The sequence below is a fragment of the Myotis yumanensis genome, unplaced genomic scaffold, assembly GCF_028538775.1.
Source record: "Myotis yumanensis isolate MYYU_CA2020_CCGP unplaced genomic scaffold, mMyoYum1.0.hap1 SCAF_2, whole genome shotgun sequence".
NCBI lineage: Eukaryota > Metazoa > Chordata > Mammalia > Chiroptera > Vespertilionidae > Myotis > Myotis yumanensis.
Genome location: NW_027223753.1, coordinates 22,038,333 through 22,053,105, shown reverse-complemented (window position 1 = coordinate 22,053,105; position 14,773 = coordinate 22,038,333). Strand labels below are relative to the sequence as shown.

Genomic DNA, 14,773 nt, shown 5'->3' with positions numbered 1-14,773 from the left:
GAAAACTTGGGAGAGAACTTGGCTTCTGAGGACCCAGAAAAAAAGGCCAGTGAGGCCTATGGTGTCACACTGTGAGGGCAAGAGAAATTTCCCTGTGGGCACTGGACTTAAACCCACATGCCGGGACATGGGTGGCTTCCAGACCCCAGCTTCTCATCACTATCAGGATGAAAGCTCCTAGTTTCCCCAGACCTGGCTCTCACCTCAGCCAGGGTGGGGTTGAGTTTTCAGGTGACCCACAGGGTTGGGGATAGAGCAACTTGGAGTTGACAGTGTTGGTCCATCTGTATATTCGTAGTTTATTTTTTAGACCTAAAAGTAGGTACTTAGATTAACCTTCTGTTGGATTTCATCTTGTTACAGTTGGCCAAAGAGTGGCACATGGGTTTCATTTCATAGACCAGCCCTGATCAGTGATGGCTGCCTGGACCACCGTGAGGAGAAAAATTCTGTGGCTTTGTCCAGGCTCAGGGAACGGTTGCTTAGTGATGCCTGCAATGGCTAGAGAATAGAAGAATTCAAGTACATGTGCATAACTGGTTCCGGTCAGCTCCTCTTTCCTGAGTTGTGTCCTCTGTGAATGTGATCAGGAAGCTCTCAATGTCCTTATTCAAGTCACTGATAAAAGTTGATTGAGATATCCTTGGCTGGGTGGCTCAGTTGGTTGGAGAGTTGTCCGTATACCAAACGGTTGCGGGTTCAATTCCAGGTCAGGGCACATATGGGAGGCAACTGATTGATGTTTCTCTCTCACATTGATGTGACTCTCTCTCTCTCTCCCTTTCTCTCTATAAAATCAATTTTTAAAAAACCAACACATCCTTGGGTGAGGATTTTTTTAAAAAAGAAAAAAAACATGTTGATTGAAATAGATCTAAGAGCAGTGCCATTAGGTGCAGTTTTGAGATTGACCTGGAGTGTAGCATTGATAGACCACCACTGGATAGTCATGGCTGTCACATTTAGCATTATTTTGTGAATTCATTTCCAAGACACACTTTCCCATCTTGTGTCCAGAGAATTTTTCTGTAAAACCATCACCTGATAGGACAGAGGAGGGTGCATCTCTTTTTCATCCATTCCTGAGGTGCATCAATGGGAATGTTGAGAAGTGAAGGGATCACAGAATAGAAGAGAGAAGCCCTCAAGTTTAGGACCTCTGGGATCCCGTTTTTAGAGACCAGCACTTCAGGACTCCAGCTCATGGTCTCTCTTCCTGTCCTAAGTGAATGATGAGTCTCACTGGGAAAATGAACAATGAAGGTTATGCAGAACATAAGAGCCGCCGCAAACCGAAAACAAATAAACAGACACATTCTATTTCAAGCAGCTCATACTTTTATCATAAAATACAAACTTTCTAAAATTAAGTGTCTTACTTCTATTTTACCAACAACAACAAAAACAAAAATCACTCTTGTTAGCTAAATACAGGTGCATAAGTAGTTGAGCAAGTGAGTATGATGCTGAGGGGGACGGGGTGTGGTTTGGGCCGTGTGTGTGAGTGTTGGTCAATAGATGGGTCTGGTCTTGCTGTCTGCTGTCTGCGACCTGGTCAGAATCTTGGCTTTCCAAACTTCCTACCAAGTTATTGCAGCAGCCAGAATTTCAGAGCCCTTAGCCCCGGCCCAAGGGCTAAGGTAGGAGGAGGAGATCTAAAAATTGATGCCATTCCCACTGGAGGAGAAATAGGGGCTGTTCAGCAGGGGCCCACCAGACGATGAGCCGAACCTGGAAGAGAAAGATGATGGGTGTCAAGATGAAATTCATAATGTTGGTGGAGATATTAGGAAAAGTAATATTTTAATTTTGTGGCTGTCAAAGACTGTCACAATCATGGCAGACTTGGAGGCTAAAAGCTCTAGCATAATAAAAGTGCCATGGCTGTGGGAAAATAATATATGAAACGGATACAATTGGAGGACAATAAAGAGCTTTTTCTGCCACTTACTTAGGTCAGGAAGCCCCCAGCAGTCTGCAGGGATTATTTCTATGAAGCCTATGCTCTCATCATGTCCAGAACCACAAAGCAGGGAGCCTCGCTGAATCTGAGCACCTTCCCTGTGGTCCTGCAGCCACTTTGACTGCCTTAAAGGACCAGGTGTGCCCTTGAGGAAATTCCACAACAACAGAGAAATCAGGCCGCATCCCAGTCCCAGAGTGAGATCTGGGAGTCCAGACAACCCCAGGGCTCCTCCCCTCATCAGCGCCAGGCTAACCCGGACTCTTTGTTTCAGAACCAGTTCAAGAAGTGAGCAATGAGACATCACCGAGTGCCTGGGAGTTTGCTAGACCCTCGGAGAAGGAAGAGCCACAAAGATTGGAGCCCCACCCTCCAAGAGCAGAAATACGCACACATATGCTTTTTCTCCCAGGTATACCTCAATAGAGAGTTCAAAAGCCATCTCCTCCGTGAAACCTTCCCTGCCTGTTCCAGATGGAATCATTTACTCACACTTCTGGGATCCTATTGCAATTTCGTCACCCATCTGCTAGGATGTTTTGGATGAATGGGGACAGAACTCAGTATGAATTGCAGCAGAGCAAATGACTAGATTTAGTCTAATCCAGGGATTCTCAGTCACTTTTCAGCCGGGTAGGTGCATATTACAGAAGATGTGCACATTCATGGCACTGTGCCATGAATTGACAAAACGACAAAGGCGGGGCAGGGGGGAGCAGGGTGGGGGAGAGAAGCAATGGGAATAAACCACATTAATTTGTAATGCCGCAGCTTCTATCAGTATCTGTTGCTTGCCAACTGTCCCTGGACAACTAGGCTTCAGATTTGGTTTAATTCCCTTCTCATTAAAATAGATTCCATGAGAGCAGGGACATTATCTGGACTGGCTACCATTTTACACCCAGTGCCCAGCCTGGGGCCTGGCACAAGGCAGGTGCCTGATAAGCAATTAATGCTGGCAGTAACCACACCTCTTTTTCTCTCTTTCAAAAATCAGATTGGAATATAAATGATTGACAGTGATGTTACTATAGAGATACCCTGGATTCTACTCTGATTTACAAAATAAAAGCCGTAAACAATATTTCATATTTAATAACTCCCAGTAACAAATTACTCAGGGCACACCTCACATCTTATCACCACACCGTATGCATCTAGGCCCTTCTCATGTTGAGATCTTCTGATCAGATCAACTGCCAAGGGTATGGACTAGACAGGAAGGGCCAGGAAGAGAGGCAGTCCACGTGGAGAGGTGGCCCACGTGGAGAGGTGGCCCACGTGGAGAGGTGGCCCATGTGGAGAGCTATCAAGGAATGCTTCCTGGAGGAAGAAGGCAGGCTTGAGCTGCCTCTTGAGCATGCTGACCTGTTCTGGTTTGCCTGGGATAGTTTCTATGCTGCTATTTCCAGTAAATTATTATTTATGCTCCTTTTAACTCAATATTGTTGTTTGAAAGGTAAGTTGTATGGCTATTTAATAATTTGCATTATTAAATATGCAAATTGATTTGACCGAGGGAAGGGCTCCCTTGATCTTTCCCTGAGAACACGGAGCCACCTGCTCCTTCCTCTCCCACTTTGTATAGTTTAGTCTCTTGGTTCTCTCCTTTGCTCCTGACCCAGAGGGAGCACTGACCCTCCTTGTCTCCGAGACTAAACTCTCCACCTGGATCCTGGATCCTTTCCCACCCAGAGCAGCCTCTCCTAGACCTGGTCCATCCGGGACCACTGGTAGCCACCCAACCCGACACCACCGCTGTGCTCAGCGCTCCCTTCTAAAGTGCCTGGGATTTGTTTTCATCTCCCTGTGACCCCTCCTTCTCTGCTCCAGGAAACAATTTCTTCACTTGGCTTCCTGCACTCCACACTCTCCTCTGTATCTTCTTCCACCTCATGCAGCCCCGCCTTAGACCCTTCGCTAGTTCCTCCACATCTCCGCAACCACTCCACAGGCTGGAGGCCCAGGGCTCTGTCCTTGGGCCTCCTCTCTTCTCTATGTACATGCACTCCCTGGGCGATCTCATCCCATCCCAAGCCTTTAAATATCATCTATATGCTAATGACTCCCAGGTTTCTGTGACCAGCCCCAACCCCTGCCCTGAGCCCCAGACTCACATACCGCCATCTGCCTCTCGTGGCTCCACTCACATCTCAGATTTTACATATCCCAAACCAAACTCTTAATCAACAGATCTTCACAGGAGCCTTTTTGAACTTGGCTTTTTGGCATCGCCACTTACCCACTCACTCAAGTTATAAATGGAATCATGCTCAATTCCTCTCTCCCTCATCCCACAGCCAACCATCACTAAGTCCTTCCACCGAGACGATAAATACTCCAGAGCTTTCAGACTCCTGCCTCACTGTTACTGCCTTAGTCCCCGCCACCAGCACCTCTGCCTCAGACGGCACAAAAGCTCCTCTCCTGCACCCCTGCGAGGGCTCTGACCCCACAGTCCATGCTTCATACCTCAGCCCACGTCACCTTCTCTCGATAGAAAACTAGACCATGTCCTCACCAGTTTGAAAGTCATTTTAGGGGCTTCCCACTGTTCTCAAAAACCCTCCGTACCATGCCTACAGGTCCTACCTACTCTGGCCCTGGCTACTCCTCTGATTTCAATTCCACCCACTCACTCTCTCCCACTCATTGTGTGCCAGCTACAGTTCCCCTGTGGGGCTTCTGCACTTTCTCTGCTTTCTGCCCAGACTGCTCATCGCCCACATACATGCCTGGCTCATTCTCTCACTTCATTTAGATCTCAGCTCAGGAGACTTCCCTCCATTCCCTCTCCCCTCACCCCCCAGCACCTGGCCTGTGTGCTGCTTGTTTATTTCCTTGCTGCCGAGTTCTCCCCTTGGAATGAGACAAGGAAAACGTTGTCTTCTTCACTCCAGTAACCAGTGCCTAGGACAGTGCTAGACACATAAAAGACACTCAAGAAATATTGTTTGAATGAACAAATGGTTCCTTCTGGGGACGTAGTCCTACACGCTTTGCTTCACTTTTCCGCCCTCACTCTCCAGGTCTTCCCTGCCCAGAGCAGCCTCCATTCGACCCTGCTGAATGCCACCACTCCTGCCACTCTGCACCTTTGCCCACGGTGTGTCCACCTGGCACCAGGCTTCCTCCCGCTTCTAAGACTGTTTCTTCCTAAGTCTCCTGCTCACTCCTTTCCCTCTCCCAGCCCCTACAGACAGCCAGCAACTGGATCTAAACCAGTGATGGCAAACCTTTTGAGCTCGGCGTGTCAGCATTTTGAAAAACCCTAACTTAACTCTGGTGCTGTGTCACATATAGAAATTTTTTGATATTTGCAACCATAGTAAAACAAAGACTTATATTTTTGATATTTATTTTATATATTTAAATGCCATTTAACAAAGAAAAATCAACCAAAAAAATGAGTTCATGTGTCACCTCTGACACGTGTGTCATAGGTTCGCCATCACTGGTCTCAACCCTCTACTCTTACTGCTCCCAATAGTGCTGACTGATGAGACCTCAATATCACGCTCCCTCCCAAATACATACAGCCAGTTTTACAGCGAGTCTCTCTTCCCTTGAGCCCAGAGTCACAGTGTGGAATATGGGAAGTCTGCTGGCCTGCCGGTAGTCTGTCCTGATCCCTCTGCCTTCTCACCTACTCTCACCTCCAGGGAGGCGAGAACCTCTCATACAGACCCCTACAGTCACCTCCAGACACGCCCCCTCTCTCCTCCTGTTTCTCTGCCCTCCAGCCCACCTATTGATTCTGATATGCACCAATCTGCATTAGATGCCCAGGTCTAGCAGCTAGGAGCCGTTAGGAATGCAGTCTCAGCCGCCTTTTTCCAATCCTATTTTCCACCTTTTTCAGGGATGAATGTAATCATTCAACCAGACACCTTCATTGCCCAGGCCTCAAGCTTGCTACGCATCTTGGAATCCAGGGCCTCACTTCTCCCGCCTGGAATGCCCTCCAATCACTGCTCACTGTCCACCCAGCAAAGATCCTGCCTCATCCTTGGGCCGCTTTGGTGGTCTTCACTATGTCACGGCTCTAACATCACTGTGCCCACATCTCGCTCACTCTCAGCTCTTGGAAGGGGGGAACTATGTCCTAATCACCTATGCCCTTCCCCCAGGCTAAATTCATAGGAACTATGTGAATTAATGCAGAGCATTTTGATATGACCTACAAGAAAAAGGAAGAAAAATGGGGAGCAAAGGAGGGGAGGTGGGAGGGAGGGAGGGAAGATGAAAGAAAGAAGAAAAAGAGAAAAACAGGGCTGTGGGGTTTGGGTTAAAATAACACTATCGATTGCCCTTTTGGACATTTCCAGGCACCCTTGGAAATTAAATGATCTGAGAATTCCAACAGTTACGAAATGTGTTTACCTTTTTTCACACAGCTTTTCCCAAACACATCTGACTACAGAAACCTCTTTCTAGCATTTATTCCTTTACATGAGACACTTGGAGAAGCGCTCATTTGAAAGGATGAGAGTTTGGGAACACACGTCAACACTACGGTTTAGCCCTAGTTCTATAAACCGAGCTCCTCAAACTGGACACAGGCTTCCCAGGGTGTGCCGGGGAGACTCGGAATCGCAGGAGCCCTCTGCCCGCCTCTCAGGACGTCCCTATCAACTGAAGATTTGCTGAGTGGGAGTGAGCGGCTCCGTATTATTACACTAAAACAACAAACAGAAATGTATGACCTAACCAGCATGGAAAATTGGTGTAGAATTTTCGGCCAACAGGTCGAGTTTGTGTTGGCTGTTTGCTAAGCCCCTCTCCTCTGCTGTCCGGGGTACTTCGGTGGGAAGGCATGAGCAGCCCTGATAAGCCATGGAAGATCCTTCGGCGGGGCCTGCTGCGAAGTCAATGGGATGTTCTGGAGATTAGCCTGGCGAGGAGCTCAGAGGGCAGTGAGTGGGGGAGAGCTGTAAGAGGATTACCTGGCCACGTCCTGCTGTAAACCAAGCAAACTGGTAAAGGCAAATGCGCCAGGTCCACCACCCGCCACCTGCTGTGCTGGATGCCACCACTATGGGCTGTGCAGTGCAGCCCCGAAATGAAGTGGGCCAACAGACGGGCCCGCCAGGCCCCAGACCCTGCTCCTCTCCACAGCAGGTCCTTTCAGGACCCACAGGGCATCCAGATCGAGGGCATCCCCCAGGCAGTGAGGCCCCGTGTACTGTGTACTCTCCTCCCCTGTCCAGCAGTTTTCTATCTAGTGATAAGCTAGACTTCCAGTGCAGGCCAAGGACTCACCCATATGGCTGGGGGAAGAGGAACTGCGGCCCATCTCCTGCCATGGGGGAAGGGTCTCGAGGGTTGGTGGACAGCTTCGGAGGTGTCCTCTGAGGGTATGGGTAGTTGGGCTGGACGAAGGGGATGTAGCTCAGCAGAGGGGTGTAGGAGGAGCGAAAAATCTGCTGTCCCATTTGCACTGGGTTGTACGGTGTCACCTGCAGGTCAGAGAGGAGAGAGGGGTGAGGTCCAACAGAGCCCACCACTTCCAAACATCACTCCCCCAACCCTAACCCTAACTCCAACCCTATTGCTCAACCCTGTGCCTCTCAGGCAACATGTTGGAATGATAAAAGCACAGGGCTCAACTTCTGTACATGAGCTGGGCAAGTGACTGCATTTAGCTGAGCCTCAGTTTCCTCATCTGTAAAATGGGCAAACACTATCTCCTTTGTATGGGGATTGAGTCAGCTGATGTAAGTAAAGAGTCTGAGACATACTAAGTAGCAAATAAACATTTCCATTCTCTTCCCTACATCCCCTTTTCCCTCTGTCAATAACCATCCTCAAAGCCCCTTACTCCTCTTTAAGTCTTCAACTATCTAAAAAAAAAAAAGCTGTTGAGATTGAAACATCCTTGGCTTCTAGCTCAGGCTCTCAACAGGGTCCAAGTATAAGACAGCCTTGCCCAGTGGGAACTCCTGTGCTGGGTGCTAGAAAGGCTCTATATCCGCACTGCCCAGTACAGCAGCCACCAGCCATTTGTGCCTACTGAGTACTTGACATGTGACATGTGAATAAGAACCTGAGTTTTCATTTTACTTAGTTTTAATTTATTTACATATAAGTAGCCACAGGTGGCTAGCGGTTTCTGTATTGGACAGTGTGAGTCAGGAGAAAGGGCCAAAAAAGGGCAATGGAATTCAGCCTAGACCAGCCGTGGGCAAACTACGGCCTGCGGGCCGGATCCGGCCCGTTTGAAATGAATAAAACTAAAAAAAAAAAAAAGACCGTACCCTTTTATGTAATGATGTTTACTTTGAATTTATATTAGTTCACACAAACACTCCATCCATGCTTTTGTTCCGGCCCTCTGGTCCAGTTTAAGAACCCATTGTGGCCCTTGAGTCAAAAAGTTTGCCCACCCCTGGCCTAGACCCTAGAGAACAAAAGCTCAGTGGGGTTTTGGAGACCACCTGGATCATACTCCCACCAAAAATGGAACTCCTACAATCATGCCCCTGGCAAGGCAGGAACCCCATCTGTCTTATTTCCTAATATAGTTTCAGTCCAAAGATAGTGCCTGGCACATAGTAGCTGCTCGATAAACATCTGTTGAGTGAATGCAAGAAGGAAAGAGAGAGGAAGTGGAAGGAGGAAAGAAGAGACCACTAAGTGTCTGCTTGGATACCTAGAATGCCACGGAGCTCATGACATCCTGAGCGCTGCACTCTGCCACTGACAGCTCCAAATGTCAGGGAACCCTCGCTCCCCTGCAAGAGCTGCGTCCGCCCTCCCTGAGTGCTGAGGCAAGCTGCAGCAAAACTGAGGGAGCTGCCGGACCTTCGCTTCAATAGCAAGAGCCTGGGGTCCAGGCTGCTCAGGGATTCAGCTTGCAGACAGCCCTCTCTCACCCTGCACAGCCTCATCTAATGCACGGTTCACAGAGGCTGGCTCCTATTGAGAGCTTAGGGCACGCCCTTCATATGGATTCTCTCTGTATTCTCTCATTTAAACCCCAACAAGCCTGTGAGGTAGGACCACTGGTATTCCCATTGTAGAGACAAGGAAACTGGGTTGAGAGAAGTTAAGCCGCTCGCTTAGTGTTTCATACCTCGGTGCTTGCCCCTCTGGAGCCCTGAGCCCCTCCCACGCCCTCCCCATATTTCCCCCAGTGGATGTATAGGATCTGGTGAAGCTGGACATAGGCACCAAAACCCCAAGATGATGAGCTAAAGGTCAGAAAGATTTGAGAGCTTTCCGAGAGAACCCAGGAAGGCACCTCCCAGGTCAGTGTGGCAGATAATATCCCTGGTTTCCTTAGTAGGGGGAGAAGGTGGACCTGGGAGGAGACAGACATGAGAGATAAGCTTTATTCAAAAGTATGCCCCTAACTACATGTAACTGATAAAAGCCACAAAGCAGAGCTGTGTATACTGCTCTGGAGGCATCTGCATGACAGACTCCTTGCTGACCAAAGCGGTGATAGAATAGTGTGCCCAGAAGGCCACGTTTTTACAAAGACGTTTGTATCAGTAGACATCACTGGGAAAATACCCAAGAAACCAGTATCAGTGATTGCCTCTAATGTCATGTTCTTGTATTACTTTCTCAAATATATGCATTTACATAACTTTGTCTAGAAATATTCTCTTTGGAACCAGGTGGATGGTATCACTGCCTGTGGGGTGGACGTGATGTGGCTGAGATTCTGTGAACCAGACTGCCTCTCATCTCTGCATCTCAGGATGTAAAGCTCCCACTGATGAAAAAGCAGCAGTCCTGGTCCATGGGTAAGGTCATCTATACCTGCGTCCCTTCTCTACCCTCTGGAACATCCAACATACTTCAGGTCAGAGCTGCAGTTTGCAGAAAAAGGGTAGGGCTCCCTGGGGACAGAGGAGAGGCCAAGGAGTCTGTGAGTTGAGTGTGGAGCTTGTCTACCTGTGTGTGAGGGTGCAAGGCCAGCCCGAGCATGCAGCAGGTTCCAAGCTCCTTTCCTCACACCCCCACTCCCACCCCCACCCCAAGACACTCAACATCTCTGGGCATGTGCTTTGTGTTTGGTGCGCACACAGCTCGGTGGCACATACCTAACTCTACCTTTGTGTCTCTGTGTTTGTATTTTTGTCTCTGCTGCTTTATTTTGATACTGTATTTCTCTATATGTATGTATAAGAGGCAGTAAACCACCATGATTGGGATCACAGACCTTGAAGCCAGGCTGCCCAAGGTCAAACCCCAATTCTGCCATTGTGGTACTGCCAAGCAGATATTCACCCCAAACTTCCCATGGGAGTAGGGGGTGACAGATTTAGCAGAAAAAAGCACAGGGCATCCAGTTAAAGTCAAATTGCATATCATTTAATCTCAAATGGATTAATTAACAGCAAAATAATATTTTAGTATAAGTATGGGCCATGCAATATTTGGGACATACTTATACCAAAACTTTATTCACTGCTTATCTAAGATTTGAATTTAACTGGGTGTCTTGTATTTCAACTGACAAACCGCCAGGGGCGGAACAAGAATCCCCAGCCCCATTGATCCTGGGCAAAGCCATGTGATTTGCTTTGGCCAGTGAAGGGCAGGCACACGTTACCACATACCAGCTCTGAGCTGAGGCTCCAGGGACATGGGGTGTCACCCTTTGTGGCAGGAGCAGAAGCTACTACCTCGTCAGCACACACCCAAAGAAGAACACACGGAACAGGCTTGAACCGAATCCCAGCCCAGCTCAGCCAATCCACAGACCATGAGTGAAAAGTATTTACTGTTGAAAGTCTATGAGATATTGAGGTCTTCTTTTTTATTACTATTATTATTATTATTTTTTGCCAAAGCAAAAGCTAACTTATATGCCAACTTTATAACCTTGAGCAAATTATTTAATCTCTCTGTGCCTTAGTTTCCTCATCTCTAACCTACCTTACAAGGTGGTAGTGAAGGTTAAATTAGTTAATCCAGGTGAAGACCTTAGACAAGGGCCTGGTACACAGCAAGTGCCCTGTAAGTGCCAGCTGTCATTACCACCTGGGGATGCCTGTTTGTTTCCACCTGCATGCTGGTATCTGTGTGTACTCTGGTCCAAGGGTGGGCCCAAAACTATGGCTGGTGACCAGGCTTTTGGCCTGAAGGCCTTTGTGGAGCTGGGACAAAGGTGAGGAGGTCATTTACTCACCTGTCGGGGATAACATCCCAGTTGGGGGTGCAGGGTCTGCTGATAGGGCATCCTGGCTGCCCGCTGTGGGTACAGGCCCTGGGGAGAAAAGGAGAGGCTCAGTACTGTGGGGTCAGGGGCTCCCAGTCAAAGGGCAGCCACTCAACTCAGTTTCCATGCCACCGCCCTGTAGGCCAGACCCACTAGTTGCCAGGTCCAGCTGGCATCAGGCCAGGCATGCACAATTCACACCACACAGGAAGCATGTTCAGCAGGATTCACTGCGTTCTTGGTGAGTATTTAAGGAGAGAGCTTCAGGAGCCTGACTGCCTCTTAAATCCCAGATCTGCCTGTGTGACCTTGGGCCAGTCACTTCACCTCCCTGAGCCTCTTTTCCCTTGTTTATAAAAGTACTAGAGGCCCGATACACAAAAATTGTGCACAGGGGTTTGGGGGTGGGGGAGGGGGAGGTCCCTCAGCCCAGTCTGCACCCTCTCTAATCTGGGACCCCTTGGGGGATGTCCGACTGCCTCTCGCAATCCGGGACCGCTGGCTCCTAACCACTCACCTGTCTGCCTGCCTGATTGTCCCTAACCCTTCTGCCTGCCTGCCTGATCGCCCCTAACCACCTCTGCCTGCCTACCTGATCACCCCTAACTGCTCCCCTGCTGGCCTGATCGCCTCTAACCACCTCTGCCTCACCCACACCCGGGACCCAGGATTCCCTCCTCTGGCTGGTTGCAGGCACCCAGGACCTGGGCCAGCTTCTCCCGGGCTGGCCACAGCTGCTGGGAACCGTGTGAGGGTGGCTTTGCTCGGGCCGCAACCACAGGGAACCATGGGTGGGTGGCTTTGCTTGGGCCGCAACTGCAGGCACTGGCACCCTGGACCACGGGGCAGGCGGCTTGTCCCTCTCCTGGGCCACAGCCTGGCTGGTCCCCATTCCTCTCTCACGAGCTCATTTGTGCCTAGCTGGTCCCCAGTGTTGAGTGTCTGAGTCGAGCCATTATGGCATGAAGGTGTGAGGGTGTGACAACATTTGCATATTAGCTCTTTATTATATAGGATGTGTGTCCAAGACTGTAAAGCCTGTGAAGGTAGCTCTTTGTTGCTGTCTACACTCCTTTTCTAAGTTACTTTCCCCAACCCCATTCCTGCCCCAAGACATGAGGTATCCATGTACGTGTGTGTGTGCGTCAGTTTGCACCTGATTATTTAAGCACATCTGCACGTGTGCTTCCTTTGTGTCACAGTTATGTGTTTCCATGTACAAATGTGCCACTGTGAACCCAAGTGTGTTAGTTTGGGTCTCTGCTGCTGTCTATACGCCCACCAAACCTGTCTCTGGACCTTATGATGAGGACTGGTGTGACGAAGAATGAGTTAATGCATTCAAAGGGCTTAGAACAGTGCCAAGCACTCAGTAAGGAATCTGCATATGTTAGGTATTTTTTAGTACCTCTCACTGTACACGCTTCCACACACACACACACACACACACACACACGCGCACACAAAACAGAACAGCTGCTGTGGATGGGGCAGCCCAGGACTCCTCGAGTCTCAGACTGCCTCTCCCTGCCAATCCAGAGTCCCCTCCTAAGATTCAGCTCAATACTCAAAGCATCCCTAGACAAGGATCTTTCCAGAAGATTCTTCACTCTGGATGCTGCCTCAATTCTGGGCTCACCTTGTGCCAATTATCAACGTGTTGGTGGCTGACTCAGAGCCATGGGGTCCTGATATGGGGCCTGGGGGAAAGTCTCCCAACTCTCCTAGTGCCCCTCCTTCCAGGCCCCTGAAAGCACACGTACTCTTGCAGCCCCTCCTTGCTCTCTGCTCCTGTGCACCAGACACTTGACCACGGTGGAGCCCCCGCCCCCATTTCCACCAACCCCTTCACCTGAAACCAGTGTGCCTGCTCCTTTTTACTCCAAGCCTCGTGGCCTAGGGCAGCCCCACTCACCACCGTGACTACAGCCTGGTCCCTGCACTCTGGCCATGGCCTGAACCTGGACAGAGAGGGAGATGGATGGGGCTGCCCTGCCTCTTCCCAGCCCTCAGTGAGCTCCACGTCCAGGGTTTCCATATAGCTCCTCTGTTTCACTCCCTCCTACATCCCCTCCACCCCATTAGCACTCAGCTCTGCTTTGCACAGCCAATGCCCCCAGGCTGCCATCCTCCCCAGGCCAGCGGAGAGAGGCTACCCCTCAGATCTGTGCAAGACAAACAGCTGCCCAACCCTGCTCTGTCCTCTAAAAGCAACCCTATATGACTGGGAAGACATCTCTAGTTGTTTGACTTGCAATTCTGTAAAATCACAAGCAAGGGTAAATAAACACTCATTCTTCTTTGCTTGGAGCCATGGCCTCTCCCAGTGCAGCCTTCCTCCTTAACTGGGAGCAGAGTTCCTTCATGCCAAGCAGCCCAGGAGCCTCTGGAGCTCCTGGTACTGGGGACTTAGTCTTCCAGGCTTGCCTTCCTCCACAGCGGAGCTTGGAATCAGTTGGATCTGGGACCTCACCTTTACTCCTTTGCCAAGCAGGAAAAGAGAGTGGAATAAATTGTTTCCCCTTTTCTCCTCTGTGTCTCCAGGTCTGCGGAGCTCACTGACCTGTTTTCTAGGGAGATCAGAGCCGAATAATAATAAAAACCAACACCTGTATCATACTTTAGGCTTTACCAAGCTCTTTCCCATCCATGGACTCAATTAACCTTACAACCGGATCAAATGGCTGCTGCTGCTGCTGCTGTAATTATAATGAAACCAGGGCTCAGAGCATTTGCCTAACTTGCCCAAGGCCACACAGTTTGGAAGCAGCAGGATTCCTTTTAACGTCTGCTGATTGCAAACCTGACTTATTGTTATTATCCCAGGCCCCTTGATGATGAGAAGGTAAATTATGCTGTCCTTCTTTACCACCTGTAGGGGCGGGGGGGGGGGGGGGGGGGGGGGGGGGCGGTCGGGTCAACTTCTAAAATCGACTGGGCCCAGTCAGCGCCTACACTGCCTTGCAAGACCCAGGGGTCCTACCAGCCAGGGCCTCCAACTGCTTGTGCTCAGAAGCCAGGGAACCCAGAGTCAGTCCTGCAACACAAACACTTGCATCTCTTAAGACAAAGGACCTTCATGCTTAAAAGAACCATCTGATTTCACTCACAGGTAGGATATAAAACAGAAAGCACCAAAGGAACAAACAAAACAAACTCACAGACAATAGTGAGGTGATTGCCAGAGGGGGAGGGGGAGGGGGGGAGGATGAAGAGGATAAAGGGGGTCAAATATACGGTAATAGAAGGAGACTAGACTGGGTGGTGAGCACACCATGCAATATACAGATGCTGTATTATTGAATTATACACTTGAAACATATATAATGTTATTAACCCATGTCACTCCAATATACTTCATGTAAAAAAATATGCATCCAAATCGCACCATTCCAAAAGGTCAAGTCAGAAGGAGTCAGCATAGCAAAGAGATATTATCTGCACTTTATAAAGCAAACCATGATGAATCAGCTTTGCACGGTGAGCCCTGAGAGTGCATAATAGAGGAACTGGTTTACACTAAAGAAAACGATGCCATCGGTTCTCTTTCTGCAGTGGGGGTGCCCACACAGTGCCGGCCTGGAGGTGGTTCCTGGCTTAGTCACCTCTGCATCCCCTCACCTTGCCAATGCTGC

The 14,773-nt window shown here is 49.3% G+C and overlaps 1 protein-coding gene across 1 annotated transcript in view; it reads right to left on the bottom strand.

Moving 5' to 3' along the window:
* Positions 1–1,380: 1,380 nt before the first annotated feature.
* CUNH1orf94 (chromosome unknown C1orf94 homolog) overlaps positions 1,381–14,773 on the bottom strand; it is a 37,533-nt gene continuing 24,140 nt past the window's right edge. Inside the window, exons 5-7 of the mRNA XM_070403225.1 lie at positions 11,109–11,186; positions 7,226–7,422; positions 1,381–1,731 (exon numbers count right to left, since the gene is read on the bottom strand). Coding sequence (XP_070259326.1) covers positions 1,656–1,731; positions 7,226–7,422; positions 11,109–11,186 — 351 coding nt within the window. The 3' untranslated portion in view covers positions 1,381–1,655. The remainder of the gene's footprint in view (positions 1,732–7,225; positions 7,423–11,108; positions 11,187–14,773) is intronic.